This window comes from Lynx canadensis, chromosome B2 (genome assembly GCF_007474595.2).
Source record: "Lynx canadensis isolate LIC74 chromosome B2, mLynCan4.pri.v2, whole genome shotgun sequence".
NCBI classification, from domain to species: domain Eukaryota; kingdom Metazoa; phylum Chordata; class Mammalia; order Carnivora; family Felidae; genus Lynx; species Lynx canadensis.
In genome coordinates this window covers 17,304,469-17,320,367 of record NC_044307.1, presented here as the reverse complement: position 1 = coordinate 17,320,367, position 15,899 = coordinate 17,304,469, and the positions used below count along the sequence as shown (strand labels likewise).

The window sequence follows — 15,899 nt, the reverse complement described above, 5'->3', positions numbered from 1 at the left end:
AAGTATCTAAATCTCCACCTTTAATTACAGATTTCCCATTTTTCCTTTCAGTTATATCAGTTTTTGCTTCATAAATTTTGAAACTTTGTGATTAGGGACATACAAAATAAATAATTTTTTTTATGAGTTGACCCTTTTATCTTGCAGTGTCCTCCTTTGTCCTTGTTCTCAATTCTTTGTCTGCTAATGTAGCTGCTCCAGCTTTCTTTTTAGATCAGAATGTGCACGGTACATCTCTTTCCATCCCTTTGCTTTCAAACTTATATGTATATTTTCACTTAGTGCAGGTGTCTTTTAAATAGTATATAGCTTAGTCTTGCTTTTAAAAAAAAATCCAGTTTGAGAATCTGACTTTTAATTGGTGCGTTTAGATCATTTAGTTTTAAAAAAGTCATAACTAACAAAAGAATAAATCGTATGTATTTCAGGTGTACAAACTGATGATTTGACAGGTGTATACCTGTGAAGCTATCACCATGGTCAATAAAATAGCCATTTTCATCATTTCCCCAAAGTTTCCCTGAGCTCCTTTGGAATCCCTGCCACCCCTCCTCTTTCTAGGACACCACTGAGCTGCTTCCTGTCACTATAATTTGCATTTTTAGAATTTTGTGTAAATGGAAACATACCGTATGTAGTCTGTTTTGTCTGTCTTCTTTTATATGTCGCAATGGTTTTGAAATTCAATCATATTGTTTTTGTTTCAATTTTGTCCTTCCTTTTTATTTCTGTGTAGTATTCCACTGTGTAGATACACAATAGTGGTTTTATTCATTCACACAGATGGAGATTTGGGTTGTTTCTAGATTTTGGCTATTACAAATAGAGCTGCTATAAGCACTCTTCTTCAAGTCTTTGTATGGACATATGCTTTTATTTCTCTTGAGTAAATACGTACGAGAGGGTTTCCTAAGTGATACATTAGGCATAAATTTAATTTTTTAAGGAACTGCCTATGTATTTTCCCAAGTGTTTGTAGCATTTTACACTCTCACCAATAGTGTGTGAGGGTTCCATTTGCTCCCATCTTGTCAACAGTTGGGATGGCTTGCCTGCTGAATTTTATTGACTCTATTTGGTGTGTTTACATTTCATTTACTTATTGCCCATTCATATGTCTTCCTTTGTGAGGTTTCTGTTCACATTTTTTGCCCATTAAAAAAAATTTCATCATCTCTTCATTGATTAATGTCCCTGGTGGATTTATGTGATGCAAATATTTTCTCCTGCTTCGCGGGCTGCCTTTTTGTATTTTTAATGGTCTCCTTAGAAGAGCAGAGTTTTTAATTTTGGTAAAGTCCAAATTATCGATTTTTTTCTTTTATGATTTATTCATTTATTTAGTTATTTCATTACTTATTAATTTTTTTAACATTTATTTTTGAGAAAGAGACAGAGACAGAGAGACAGAGCATGAGTGGGGGACGGGCAGAGAGAGAGGGAGACACAGAATCTGAAGCAGGCTGCAGGCTCTGAGCTGTCAGCACAGAACCCAAAGTGGGGCTCAAACTCATGAACCGGGAGATCATAACCTGAGCTGAAGTCGGACACTTAACCGACTCAGCCACCCAGGCACCCGTTATTTACTTACTTATTTATTTTTCTATCTAAGGAACTTTTATCTACCTGAAATCACAAAGATTTTCTCCTATGTTTTCTTCTAGAAGTATTACATGTAAGTCTGTGCTCCATTTCAGTGTTGTGTAGGCTGTAAGGTAAGTCTTCGTTTTTTTCCATGGAGAGATGCAGTTGTTCCTGTACGATGTTTTCAAAAGACTTCATTCCCCACTGAAGTGTCTTGACACTTTTCTTAAAACTCAGCTCATGTTTATAGATGTGGACAAAATGATACAAAATACATACAAATAACTTCATCTGTTCATCTCACAGTTAGGATACCTGTGTGAAAGAGGGGGCTAAACATTAAAAATAATTTATGTGTATATGAATGTCTAATTTTCATCAAATCTAGTTTTCTTTTAACTGTTTCTTTATGTCTCTTCCAAAATGAATTAAGCAACTCTCTTTGATTCTAAAACCTCACAAATGGTATCATCCGTATTATGATGGTAGAAATCATCGTACCCATGATTTAAATGGACAGGCTTTCTGGGGAAGCCAAGCCTTGTTCCAGATATTTGGCTTTGGCAATGTCCACAGATCACAGAATTTTCTTCATATGTAAATATACTCTGAAGTGACACCAAGTGAAAAAATACACAACTCTCAATTCTCCTAAAAAAATCCAGATCTCTAGTATTGCTCTGTTACAAAGAGAAATATGGAAAAGAAAGCCCAGTGCTTTTGGAAATCGAGATCTAAAAATTTAATGTTTAAAAAATAACCTTTACATACAAGATGGGAAAGAGTAATACAGACTGAATGTTTTGGTTTCGAAAACGTGAAATGTCACCACGTAGCTTAGAACAAGTCTGCCATCTCCTAAGAAATACACATTATTATACAATGGAATCTATAGGGACACTTTTGAACTCCTGCTTAGTTGATTTTCAGCAGTCTCCTTCCTCCCTACAAACTTACTTGTCATATAACCATACAATTTGTAATCATCTTTTGACAGAGAACTTGGAGAGCTACAATCACGGCTGTTTTCAAAAGCACCTTCTATGATGTTTCACTGATTTTTTTTTTCCATCACACTTAGATCGCACATTCTTCTCTCTTAAATCCCTTCCTGTTCCAATGATTTGGTCTTTAAAACAAGCAAGCTTAATTAAGTCAAGGCATATATTGCAAAATAAAAACGTTTTCCAATAGGCTAGACTAGAACCATTAAATAAGAATGGGACCAAAAGCCCATAGATAACATGCTTCCTGACTTGGTAATGTGAGAATACCTTTACCCATTGGGTAGGAAAGGTCTCATCTGCCCCAAGATGAATCTGATGGCTTGTGTTGTGTCTGTACTGTGCCAACACCAACAGGTTTAAGGGGGAAGACTATGGAACGGACTTTGCTGAGCTGTGAGATGGCAATGGGCTGTTTACACAGGGCCGTGGGCCAGACAGAATTGTAAAGACTGGATGGGCTCAGTGTTGGGTCAGCAGCTGGATGTTTGAAGAAGGGTGCGAGATCAAGCAATGGATTCTTATAGAATAGGATGTGGCCTGGAGGCTCTTAACCTTTAAGTGACTAAAAAAACTGGTCAGTTTTCCTCAGGTACTGACGGTGGTAGCACCCAAGTGAATGTTGAGAGTCCAAAAAGGCCTCTACTTAAACCTGACAGAACGGAACCATCCCTTCTTTTTGTGGACAATCGTAGTCTGATATGTCTTTATGAATTCCTGCTGCAAATAATCTGGTCTTTGCAAATTTAAAACACCCTCTGGAAAGCCTCATGGCCAAATCACTCATAAACGCAGATGATCAAAAAGCCCCGGGGAAACATGTGCTCTCCTTTTATTGTGATGTCCTCTCTGTTTTGAAACAACCCAGCCGGAACTGGGGATACGGCCTTGAAATACTTCTAAAATATCGGTGCTTGAATCAACATACACTTCCTGAAACTTCTAACAGGGCTTCCTCCATCAGAAGTGCGGCATTTTGCCACAATGTGCCCGAGAAGGTCGACTTTGAAAGGGGCCCCAAAACAAGAACAAGTCACATCATGCCTCATTATTGGAAGGTGAACATTTGCATGTATACGTGCTTCCCAGACTTGGAAGTGACAGGCTCAGGATAATTGCTAGTATACATATAGCAATATTACAACTAGCTGGTATGTTTTCTAAAAAAAAAAAAAAAAAAAAAAAAAACAGGAAAAAAAAGGAAAAAAAATGCAGCATTAGGAGGTGGTTACTAAGGTGCTTCTTAATTCATGTTTTCTAATGGAATGTCTCGGACAGATGTCTACAAACGAACGTGCCTACACAGGCATACGCACGCACATGGACACGTTTCTGTACAGCTGATGCCTTAGATGCTTACGTGTTTACATAAGAACCACACGGGAAAAAAAAAAAATTCCCCCTCGAGCTCCCTGAATTTCTGAATGTCATCTAACCCCATCAAATGTTAAAATATTTCATTTTCATATAAAATTATCTACAAAAATAGATAACATGTACAAAAACCAGATAGCATTTCCAGTTTTCCTTGGTGGTGCGCTCAGCTCCCCCTTCTTCCTGCCCTTCTCAGAAGGTTGCCATCTCCAGCAAAGAGCGCTTGAAGAGCTGGGCGTTCCTGGACAGGTCTGTCACATGGTGCACCATCTCCTGCAGGGCCGTGGTGCTGGGGTAATGGAGGGCGGCCATCTTGGTCGCCATCACTATAGTCTTGAGCTGTTCGCAGAGCTGGTTGCTGGAGTTCATCACTTTGTGGCGAATGTCCTGGGTGGCCACCTGCCTCGTCAGCGTGTCCCCGATGAACACCAGTTTGTGTGCGCTCAGGATGACAAACTTGCTGTGGGCCACGAAGATGCGCGGGGGCTGCGCGGAGCTGACACAGCTGAAGAGGGCGTCGATGGCATTGAGGAGGGAGATGTAATGGGTCTCACACTGGTCATAGTAGAAGTAGAGCAGCTGCCTATCCTGAGAGCCCACGCTGCTGTTTGCGGTCGGGAGGCTCTGAGAGGGCTTCCACTTGGAGATGTCGTTCTCCACGGGCTTGGTAATTTCCTGTTCCAGCAGCTGGAACTGACTTAGCTGCAAGGAAGCAAAAAGCAGATTTCCTGAAGGGCAAGGCAAGTGCGCTGTGCCGGAAATGAACCCCGGGGCTTGGAGTTCAAGGACAGGGATTTTAATCCCCAACAAGAGTCAAGTGCTCATTAGATGGGAGGCCTTGGTCAGGTTGTCTGACTTTCCTAAAGTGTGAAACGTAGAGGATCCCTAAGGAATTGGCCAGCTCAGGCCCCCGTGACTGCGTTTTGGTCCCTTCTGCCCTAAGGCTGGAAGGCAGCTCGCGCTTAGACTCAGCTCTGTTACCTGCACCTTTATGAAGGTGAAATGAGTTAAGGTTTACAGAGTGCTTAGAATGGTGTTTGGTTTATTGTAGCCTCTGTGTAAATGTTTATTGAGTGTTGAGTGGTGGCGAGGGAAACCGAGAGTTGGTTCCTTCTCTGGGAAAGCCTTGACTCTGTCCCTTCCAGACTCTTAGATAAATGACAGTCTGTGACCCCTTTCCATTTCTCCTACTCTTTCAGTCAAGATCCGTGAATGTTATTATCCAGCACTGCAGGAGAGACTAATGCACGTAAATGCATGTACATTGTGGAGAAGAGCGTCTCTAAGGGAATCTGAATAATTGTGCATCATACCATTTAGCTGCTCAGAGCTGTTGAAAGAAAAGCTCCTCACACACAGACTCAATGAGCGTTAGCTTTCTTCTTCCCTTCCTGTGTCCAGCTGGTGTATTATTTAAGCTGCAGTGATAATAATTTCATGCTATTCCACCAAATCTCAGGAAAGACCCTTCTTTTGCAGGTGAGGACTATTTGTGACCTTAGCTTAGGACTCAGTGATCTGCTCCAAGGTGGGGCTCAGTCAGAGTAGGGATAGCCTCGTCCAGCTTCCCCCACAAGAAATGCACAATGAGCTTTACTTTTCAACCGACTCTGCTTTCCTCTTAGGAATTGCTATGGTTTCAACAAGTTCCCCAAAGCCTTGCTGTCCTACTTGGCCAAATGCCAAAGCGGATATAACCACGTACAATGTGATGTTTGAAGTTAGCTCGTTTATGCTGTTGCAAATATGTTCATAAATGTATCATCTTATTAGATGGAGAGCTGGGGGTATCTTCTCATTTTATACATAAGTAACTGAAGTTCATGGAGGTTAAGTGACTTGCCTGAGGTCACATAGTTGGCTGGTCCGAAAGCAAGGACATGTCTCTGCATGCCATTTCGTTTCAATTTAAAAGGCTTATAAGTCCTCAATCCATTGCTTTTTTTTTTTTTTTTGTGCCCAGTTACTAGCAATACCCATCATTATCAGCCCCACTCATGCCCAACTGTTGAGTGAACCTGCCCTGCCCAAATCCCTTGTTTAAGAGCTTGCATGTAATTTGAAAACATTTGATCCTGCCCTCGTTCTCTTCGATTGGACCAAGAACAAACAGCCAAGCCATAGGCTTGAGTTGTAGGAGAGAGAGAGATAGAGATGACCCAATTAGGCTCTTTTTTTTTTTTTTCGAGGAATTTGATGAACCACAGTAGGAAACCATCAGCTGAGGAAGCTGAGACGAAAAGCCATCTGTAGAAAGGACTTTGAGTGGCCATTTATGGGTTCTGTAAAGTTAGAGGGGCGACAAATGAATAGATAAGCAAAGGAAACTGCTAGAAAATAGAGAAGGAAGCAGATTTAGAGAAAAGCAAAGGAAGTACAAAAGGAGAGAGAATTTATAGTCCTAGCTCTCATCAGACCTGGCTATATCTGCATTTTCTGTTCTTGCATTCCCCTACTATAAAACCTGTTTGCTTGGGCTAGCTTGAGTGGGTCCCGCTCCTTGAGACCAACAGCTTTAACCCAAAGAGTCCTAATATGTTAGATATACAGCATTAGCCCAGAAAAAAATGGCTGTTTGGACATAATCCAGGGACACCAGCTGGATTACCAACACTATAAACTTTCTCTTTGTTCTTATACCCTATTATGTGCCTTAGAGCCTATTTATGCCAAAGTATGCTGGAAGGATCAAAACCATAATCTTTTGAAGTAACACCTTCCTTATTAAGTGGGAAATCTTTTCAATACCCAGTAGGTTTTGCTCTGAGTGAACTTACCTGATGATGTTCCAGCTGCATCTTGCTCTGTTTGATGATATTTTCCTTTTCCAGCAGCTCTTTCTGTTGCCTCTCAAACTCCTCCTTGCCCTATTATTTTTCAACACAAAGAAAACATTACATCACCCCTGTGATTCACTTATGCTAACAATTTCATTGACAAACGTGGAAATACCCTTTCATGTTCCAGTGCCTTGGCGACAGGCCCTGGTGTGCTTCTTTGCCAGACTTCCAGAGTCACCATGGAGGTCAAGGCTGAAAAGTAAAGTCCGTGTCCATGTGAGAGGCCACCATCTCTGCTCCACTTCACCATTCTTGGAGATCCACAATCCCCTTCAAACCTCCTTAAGCAACACTGCTTCTCAGCGTTCTAATGGGATCCATGCTGCGCTCCCGGTTTCGTTGAATCACCTATGACTCTACACCAAGTCGGTATTTCCAACAGACAGAGCTGGACAACCCGCCATATGAATGGTGAATGCCCCCATCTACTCTCTCTCCACACCTTTCCTTAGCACTGGGAGATGGGGGAGGGAGGGCGGGCTCAGCTCTCTCCCTTCCCCACTCTCTTGGACCCAAGGGAATTGTAGTAGTTCGTCAGTTCTCAGGATAATCCATGCCTCTCAGTCAAGTGAAATAAGACAGCACACCAAATTCTAAGTAATGGACCCTGGTAGAATGTCTGAATTCCCCAAAGTGAAAGGGATCCCAGGTCAGCTTGGTAGAATTTCCCACTTGTAGGAGGCCAACTGTGCCTGTCCAGCTTCCCATGTGCTGGTTAAGTTCTACATCAATTGACAAATGCCCAGTGTTCCTTAAGGTAAGCCTGAGGTCGGGTTAAGTTTTTCTGTAGGTAATTAAACACACACACACATTATAGAGCTGAAGGGACCTTAGACATGCTTTAGTATAGAGGTTTGCATTTTTTTTCCCTTAACGGTGCCTCTCTCCTTTTTCAAATAAAATACCACGCAGAACTATATGACAGAATGCCAACAGAAGTGGAGAGGATGTGATTATCTGGGGGCCCACTCTCCTACTTGGGGAGTCTCTTTCTGCTTGCCTGAGGCATATCAATGGATAACTCCAACTCTGTGCTTCACTCATGTTGCAAATGAAGAAATTACAACCCTGGCAGGTTTGAGAAGTCAATCACACTTAGTGTCGGGGAAAGGTCTAGAGCCGGGGACTCAGGACTCTCTGGCCAGTGTTCTCCCAACAGTACGATATCGCCTCCATCTGTGAACTACTAATTTTGTTTGTGAACCAGTAATCATGTTCTCCCCTCCGTGTCCCAGGCTCTCCGGACACGAGTATAGGTGCTTTTATGGGTCTGGTTTCCTTACCTGTAGGTGGACATAATCATAATCATCCATCCAGCTCCTTTCAGACCCATCGCTGCTGCTACAGTCAGGAGGCTGGTCCTTGCCTAGGCTCGGGGGCAATGGCTTGGTGAGGGCTTGGGCCTTGTGGTCCCCGGGATGCAGCAGCTGCATCTGGGACGCGGCGTGTGGGTACTCAGCGGAGTTCATGATGTTCCCAGACCCACTCTTCACGTGTGAGCTGCCCGCGCCTGGTCTAAAGAGCGCCTCCGCGTTGGTGTTGATGGTTGTGGTGAGCTGCTTGGCATCGTCGGGCACTGTCTTCGCCACCATCACAAACCGGTCCAGATCATCGCACTTGTTCTGGGGCTTGTTGATGGCCAGAATGTTCAGGGACCAGCTGTGCTCGTTTAAGTCATGGCTGGTCTGGCTCAGAATCTGGTGGGAGTCTTCCACTCTTTGGAGCTCCCACTTCATTTTGTTATGGAGGACGAGTTCGGGGAGGCAGGAAGCGTTTGCTACAGCTCCCTTGGCAAAATGGAGGTAGTCCCTCACGAACAGCTCCACCTTGTCCACCGCGGTGCGGATCTCGTTGACGTGTCGTTCCATGTATCCGTAACACCGCCAGTCTGTGGTGACCAGTGCCATGAGGCTGGCGACGCCCGTCTCCAGGGTCTGCTGGAGCCGGTGAAGTCTCTCGATGGCTGTGTCTGGATCCAGTAGGAGCCTTTTGTCCTGAGACGGGGAGGCTGACAGCGAGGAGTCCTTGGAGGTGGTCGAAGACGTGGACATGTTACTCCTGGTGCTGCCCGTGCTGGAGAAAGATAACCGGTTGATACTGTCCACCACGTCCTGAGAGCCTTTGACATCTGGTGGGTTGTGCAGAGGGACGTCGTACACGCCGTCTCTTTCTTCGGGGTTTGCTTTCTCACCGCTTTCTGCCACTGGCTCCAGAAACTGAACCCCTCGGGGGACATCATATGCATCGTTCTGGGCGCCCAGTGACTGTCCCAGCTGTGGGTGGTTCACCGAAACGCTTTGGTGTCTTCGTGTGGCCAGTTCAGCGGCTCCCGGAGCATCACAGTTATATTTTATGCGAAGGTCCTTCCCCATTGGCTTGGTGCTGGCTGGGGGGATGTCATAAACGCCCTCTGGTCTGACGTCCAGCCTTCCCGATTGCCTCACCGGAGGGGGGAAATCATACTCTTTTTCCCTCAGCCCTGCCTCGTCTCGGCAAGTAGAGGGTGAAATGGCATATACCTGAAAAGTAAAGGAAGCAGGAGCTGGTATTTGTTCGCCTGGCGCATACGAACATGCAGAAATGGAAAAGGACATTAAAATGAGGCTAGAATTCTCAGGCCGCCTCTCTGGCTCTTTGTTTTTCACCTTCCACCCACTTGATGGCCAGCGTTTCCCAAGGCTCTGCTCGGCTCTGTTCGTCCCTCATCCTTTGACAGGATCGTCCTGCCCCGTGGCCTCTGTGCCGCCTGTGTGTGAGTTGTGAGCCTGGCTGAGTTGCCCTCCCTGGGTCCCAGTCCCTCCCTGGGTCCCAGTCCCACGTTTCTGACCACCTCCCGGGCCTCCTTCCTCGGCTGAGCCGGGCTGGGCAGCAGACTACGTGTTAACACACAGGACTGGGTGTCGGGAGACCCAAGGTCTCTCCCTGGACCTGTCGGCCGTGAAATGCTGCGTAAGTTGCTTAAATGTTCTGACACACAGTTCCCTTATCTGTACTTCCTGTGCAGGCATACCCCAGCAGATAACAGAGTGCATCAAACGCACTGACCCCTGTCTATGGGCCGAGGAAGCTGTAACACTTTCCATAAATATGAGATGTGTTAGTTGCTTGCCAAACTGAATTATCATACCTTCTTACTGGCTCTCCTTTACGGACTACCTCGTTTTTTGCACAGTCCCCTAAATATGGAATCCTTAGACTTATCTTTGAGGTGTTTTTTTCCTTTCACTTTTTTTTTTTTTTTTTTTTTTTTTTTAAATAATCTCTATGTCCAGCACGGGGCTCGAACTCACGAGATCAAGAGTCAAGTGTTCTACCAACTAAGCCAGCCACGTGCCCCTGGAATCCTTAGACTTATCTTTAACTATCGCCTTTCCTTCCTCTCGTTCACTCTCTCAGAAAGACTAGTTTTTCCCCTTTGGTTTGCCCTTCTTGTTTTATTCCAATAAACACACACACACCCCTTTTGGGCTGCTCTGTCACTTACCCCTTTTGTAGGAGGGATGTCATAGACGCCTTGAGGTTTTATTTCTCCCACTGGAACTGAAAACACAGGGACTTTGACTGATGATGGAGGGATGTCATATACCTGAAGAGAAACACTTGAGTTACCCAGAACAGAAATGTCGCATACTTGTCATTTTTTACACTACTGAGCCTTTCCTTATGGATTTATTTGCCAGGTTATGTATACCCTGGCTCTTTAACTGCATTCTACGTGATAAGAGCTTGATGGAATTTTGCTTTTTATATTTCATAATTTTCGACCCAGACTACATATAAAAATGACATTACGTGAAATATCGACACTGTACTTTCAACTGTGGTTTCAAGTTTACACTTCCTGAAACAAAATGATAAGCAATAAAAGCTTTGTCAAGTAAAAGCCTATCAGGATTTCCTGATAAAGCAAATCCAGAAAGCATAATTTATTAAAAAAATTTTTTTAATGTTTATTTTTGAGAAAGAGAGAGAGAGAGAGAGACAAGAATGTGAGCGGGGGAGGGACAGAGAGGAAGGGAGACATAGAATCCCAAAGCAGGCTCCAGGCTCTGAGCTGTCCGCACAGAACCCGACGTGGGGCTTGAACTCACGAACTGTGAGATCATGACCTGAGCGGAAGTCAGATGCTTAAATGTCTGAGCCACCCCGGTGCCCCCAGAAAACATAATTTACATAACATTGGCTAAAATGGCTTCTGGATGTGTGAACTGAATAATTCTTCACGTGAAACACACCTAATCTGTGAACTTCCCTTTGCTCTGTAGCTTTGAAGGAATACCACCCTGAAGTGGTCCCCTCTGCTGGTGACCATGGCCCTGGTACATACCCCTTGAGTGGTGTGGGAAGGAGGGATGTCGTAGATATCCTTTTGGTATCTGGACGGGTACTCATACACGTAGCCTTGGCCTGTTCTCACGGGGGTTATCACCTGTGGGCAAGAAGACACAGAGGTGTAAACTTCCAAGCCCCCGTCCTAGTATATCTCTTAGCCTCCTAACCAGGCACTCCTCCCTCACCTCTCCCCCATAAACAAAGAACGGAAGACAGAAAAAGAAGGAGACAAGGAGACATCAAGTCAGAACACTTTTAAATCCCCTCTTGAATCCCAGCAAAGAACAAATCCCTGAAATAGCTCCAACCCTCTTCCTCATGGTGACAAATCATCTCAAAGTAGGTCAAAGTCTCAATTCCCAGGATGCAACTTAAGGGAGAATCATTTTTAAATTATGAAGGTCCTAGATCATCCCTTTGGAGCACCAAAACCACAGATAATGGGAAAAAAAGGTGCACTTTTTTTTTTAAAGGCTCTGAAACTATTTGTAAAGTGAATAATGCAAATAGAGAGTTCAGCTACTTAAAATTCCTCTCATACCTTCCCCAGGATGCCTCTTCATGTGACATTATTATTATTATAACTAAAATTCCATAGGTCACTAGAGGACTTTTATGAAAGTAACTCTCAGACAGTGGTGCTCTCAGAAGCCTCCAGGAACTTTCAATCTAACCTTTGAAACAAATGACAGATGGACCTGTGAGCCACTCGGAACAGAGGTCATGTCTCTAATCATTTTCTTGTTTCCACCAGGGAAGCAGCCATCCCAGACAGTACCTATGTCCAAGGGATGTGGGAAGTCAAACACACTCATCACAACTGTGGCATCTGGAACCAATGCCAGTGAAAGGAATCTCACCCGACAGGCTGGGATTTTCGTATCTACAGCCTTCCTTGTGTCCTAAGCAAGGGTAGAGAAATTATTTTTGAACTTCAACCCATTTGGAAGCCTATTTAGTCCCCCAGGGTCTTCTAAATTACCAGGGTCTTGTTTCTGCCTAACCGCGCCCCCCCCAACCCCGAATGACTAATAGCGCCCACCTTAGCATCACCCATGATGGTTTTTTTAGAACACTTTGTAAATTAGGATGAGTTGGTTCTTCCCTAAGAAACCATCATCTTTTATCCGTTCTCTAATGTGAACATTTCTGGCGTCAGGCTGCCTACAAAACTATGTGAAAAATGCTCGCGTTCATCTTATGCTGAAGTGGGTGGAACTCAGCCAAATGCATCAATACCCTTCTCCCCGGGGAGCTCTAAGACGCTTAAATCCTGGTGTTTGCAGTTGATTACTGCTCTCGATGAAGGTAAAGGGGATTAGTACACAGTCACCGTCCCATCAAATCTCTCCGCCGCCTTGGGTTTTAAAAAAGGAATCTATTGCTTTAAGGCTTGTTGGCATGGAGCATACAGAACCATTTATAGAGTGGCCACTGTATTGTGCATAGCAAATCTTCCTTTTAAAAGCGGCATGCCCTTTGCTCAAGAAAAACACACTGTGTTCCTAGTGCCCTTATATAATTTTTTTCCCCCACTCACTATTGTCCAGGAGAGAAATGAAGTATCTTCTTGGAGTCTATCTCATCAGCCTCTCTATTTATAGCTCTCTATTTTGGCTTTGTAATAGAACCTGTGCAACAACACAGCTTTTGTTCAGTCTGAAAGTTTCTCAGAGTGGATTCTGCCCAAGGTTGCCAAGATAGTAATAATGCTAATGGAAAACCAAGGCTGGTTATGCTGAAGGCCAGCTGAGTGGTTCCATCTTTAGTTTAAAGATGGGAAGGGGGAGCTGGGAGATAGAGGGGGTGGTGGTGCCGGTGTCTGAAAATAGTCCTGGGTGAAATGTAAACGTATGGCAAGACGTCGGAAAGGCAGGGTCATAGACAAAGCTTTTCCTTGCCTCTGTGGATTTTCCCTGGCAGTGAGCATTAGTGCTTCCCGGTATTTAACATCTCACTTCCTGACAAATGTCACAGAACCTCAACTCGCTCTCTCTTTCTCATTTAGAGGATGCCTGTGGTCATCTGGTTTTTAAAAACTTTGCATTCCAAACCAGTCATTTGCCTTGTTTATGCATTAAAAGAAACAGATGGTGAAAACCACAGGGGGAAGAAGCCAACAAAATACAGTCTCTCCCCCCATTCCAGCATTCCCCATGGTACCATCTAATTCACACCGGTCCACAAATAGCCTTTAAATGGGACCCGCGTTCTGCATCTGGTCGGACACATCCACGGCATACCGCGACCCACTCTGTGACGTCTGCAGGAACGAGGAGCTGGAAGTCTTCTACTTTTGGACACTGTCCTCCTCAACCCATTGCTTGGGCGACTTTGATGCCAATTGTGTGTTCTCTCCTCGGAGGAAAGTGCTGACTGTTCTGTACCTTACAAAGTATCCAGTTTTGTGGTCATAAGACCTTTTCTTCCCGCTTGACACAGTCCAAAAAAAAAAAAAAAAAGAAAAAAACAAAAAAACAACCTTTCTAGGGCCCCAGAATTACTGAACCTCAGCCTAGGAGGAACACCAAGGTCTAGCTAAGAGGATGTGAATTTCGGAGGCACACTCCTGGGCATTTGCATGGCAAGGCTTTGATGGACAATGGGCACAAAGGGCACATCAAAACTATTTTCCTCAATGAAATTAAGTCAGGCTTTTCGTTTCCTTTTTTTCCTCCGTCAGTTTTTCTTTTGTGCATTCCTTTTATTCTGCGCATTTATCTCTAGTTACAAGGGCTTAGCCTCAGGAGCTACCCAATGGACCCCTTAGTTCCTTAGAGTTGATGCAAACGGGGCTAAAAAGGGGAATCCTGGGGCTCTCTGACAATGGCTACCGCCACCCCTTTTCCGATGATCTTGGCAGAGGATTTGCATTTCCCAACTACGAATTTTCTGCCCCATGAGGAATCTGACAGCTTCTCAGCTGTTAGTACTCTGTTCTTGTCAACTAACTGAAGAGTCTGAAGGTGGACGCTTTGAGAAGAGTTCTGAGGCAGAGAAGAAGGGGCAGATGTAGACAGGAAAGGAATAGCCCGTTTAATAAATCTCCCAGGCCGGGGCCTAGCAGGGTGGTATCCAAAGTCCAGGGACTGGGGTTAGGGTAACTCTCCAATGAATGTGCTTTGCATAAAAACAAGCAAACACACAGGGCACACCCCACCCCACACTTTGACCCGTTGGATTCACACCGTTTTCAGCATCAGATCCTGGGCGCCAAGAGCTGCTTTCAGAGATGCTGTAAATACCTCCAGGTCTCATAATCTTGAGAGCCACGCATGCTGACGTTTTAGAGCAGAGGAGCCTGTGTTTGGGGTGGCAGCAAGGGCCAGGGATCCCTAACAACCAGCACGTGTGAGTCAGAGAGCTGGAAGAGGGGTCCTTGGGCAGCGCCACTCACACCTGACAGCCTTTGGCGTGGGCTTATTACTACCCCTGTAGCCAACGAGGGCCTCACACTTAGATACCTGCGGGGCTGAGCAGGTGCGGTGAAGGAAGAAACAGGCTGGGATTCTGTGCTGGGGAGACAGAACTCACGCCCTCTGGATGGAAAGCAGCCATTGCTTGGCTCCCGCCAACCGCCACCCTGAAAAAATGCACCCCAGGTTGCCGAGTCTCTCGAATTTTCAGGAGAAGCCGGAAATCTGGATTTTTTTTTTTTTAACGTGAAATCCGATTTCCAGAATTGGCTCAAATATTTCAAGCGGCGTCTTGGCCAAGCTAAACATATCTCTGGCCCCCAGGGGGCCGCTCTTGCCTTCATCTGTGTATTTCTGCCATCCTCCCTTTAATATCTTGAAAGCCTCCGAGCGCAGGGCCCAAAAAGCTCCTCACGGACTCCATGCCTCGGCAAGACGGAACCACACGTGCCCTGCGTGTCGAACCTCTGTGCCTTCACCCACGCTGTATCTTCGTGCCAGGTGTTCTCCTTCCTTTCCTCATGTTCAAATTTCATTCAACTTTCAAGGCTAAGCTGAGTGCCTCTCCCATCAGGGCTTTCCAGACGGACATAATACCTCCCTCCTGAGAACTCCCCAAGCATGTTATCCATGCCTCTCCTAATGGTACTTATCACTCGTGGTCTGTTTCATGGCACCTCATTTCCTCTCTCAGCACGGTGGAGACTGCAGGGCCTAGTACAGGGCATTGACTACAGCAGGCCTTGGATAAATGCATTGGCTGAAGATATTAACAAACTACAGGAAAACTCAAGGCTTTTCTTAAGCAAGATGGTGTGGTACTGGCCGGGGCAGAAAACAAGGTCTGCCTGTATGGGATAAGGTTGGTGTTCAGGTGAGTCAGCTGGAGGATGAGTGGGACTCATGGGATAAGGGGCAGAGCTGGCCGGATCAGCCATGCAGTAACGTCAGGCAAGTGAAGAAGCCAGAAAAGCTGAGTGAATCTTAGATCCAATCGAGAAATCAGAAACCATGGAAGAATGATCGCCTACACCACTGCTTGGTACAAACCACAGCTGGAGGCCAACAAGGACTGCTAGCTGGTTTCCTTTTCCCCGGTCTAGAGCCCGTGTGTGACATGAATATCTGCGTTCTTCTCAGCCACATGCTAGAAACATATGGCAGGTGGGGGCGGGGGGAGGTCTGGCAAAAAGAAATCAAAACAAACTCTGCATTGTACCTTAATATTGGAAGGAAAATACAATGGAAAGGAACAGGACTTCTGACATGTGTCGCGAGAAGCTGAGTGTCAAAGGCCATGGCCACGCTAGGTCTTTAGCTCCTTGGAAGAAGGATTAGATCTGATGGGG

General features: G+C 45.0%; 1 protein-coding gene across 3 annotated transcripts in view; it reads right to left on the bottom strand.

Annotated features, from left to right (window-relative positions):
* Nucleotides 1-2,311: 2,311 nt before the first annotated feature.
* Nucleotides 2,312-15,899, bottom strand: part of NEDD9 (neural precursor cell expressed, developmentally down-regulated 9) — a 190,252-nt gene continuing 176,664 nt past the window's right edge. For all 3 annotated transcript variants that reach the window (XM_030314849.1, XM_030314850.1, XM_030314851.1), the window contains 5 exons: nucleotides 11,130-11,231; nucleotides 10,287-10,388; nucleotides 8,086-9,321; nucleotides 6,740-6,829; nucleotides 2,312-4,664 (listed from right to left, as the gene is read on the bottom strand). In XM_030314849.1, coding sequence (XP_030170709.1) covers nucleotides 4,155-4,664; nucleotides 6,740-6,829; nucleotides 8,086-9,321; nucleotides 10,287-10,388; nucleotides 11,130-11,231 — 2,040 coding nt within the window. In that variant the 3' untranslated portion in view covers nucleotides 2,312-4,154. The remainder of the gene's footprint in view (nucleotides 4,665-6,739; nucleotides 6,830-8,085; nucleotides 9,322-10,286; nucleotides 10,389-11,129; nucleotides 11,232-15,899) is intronic.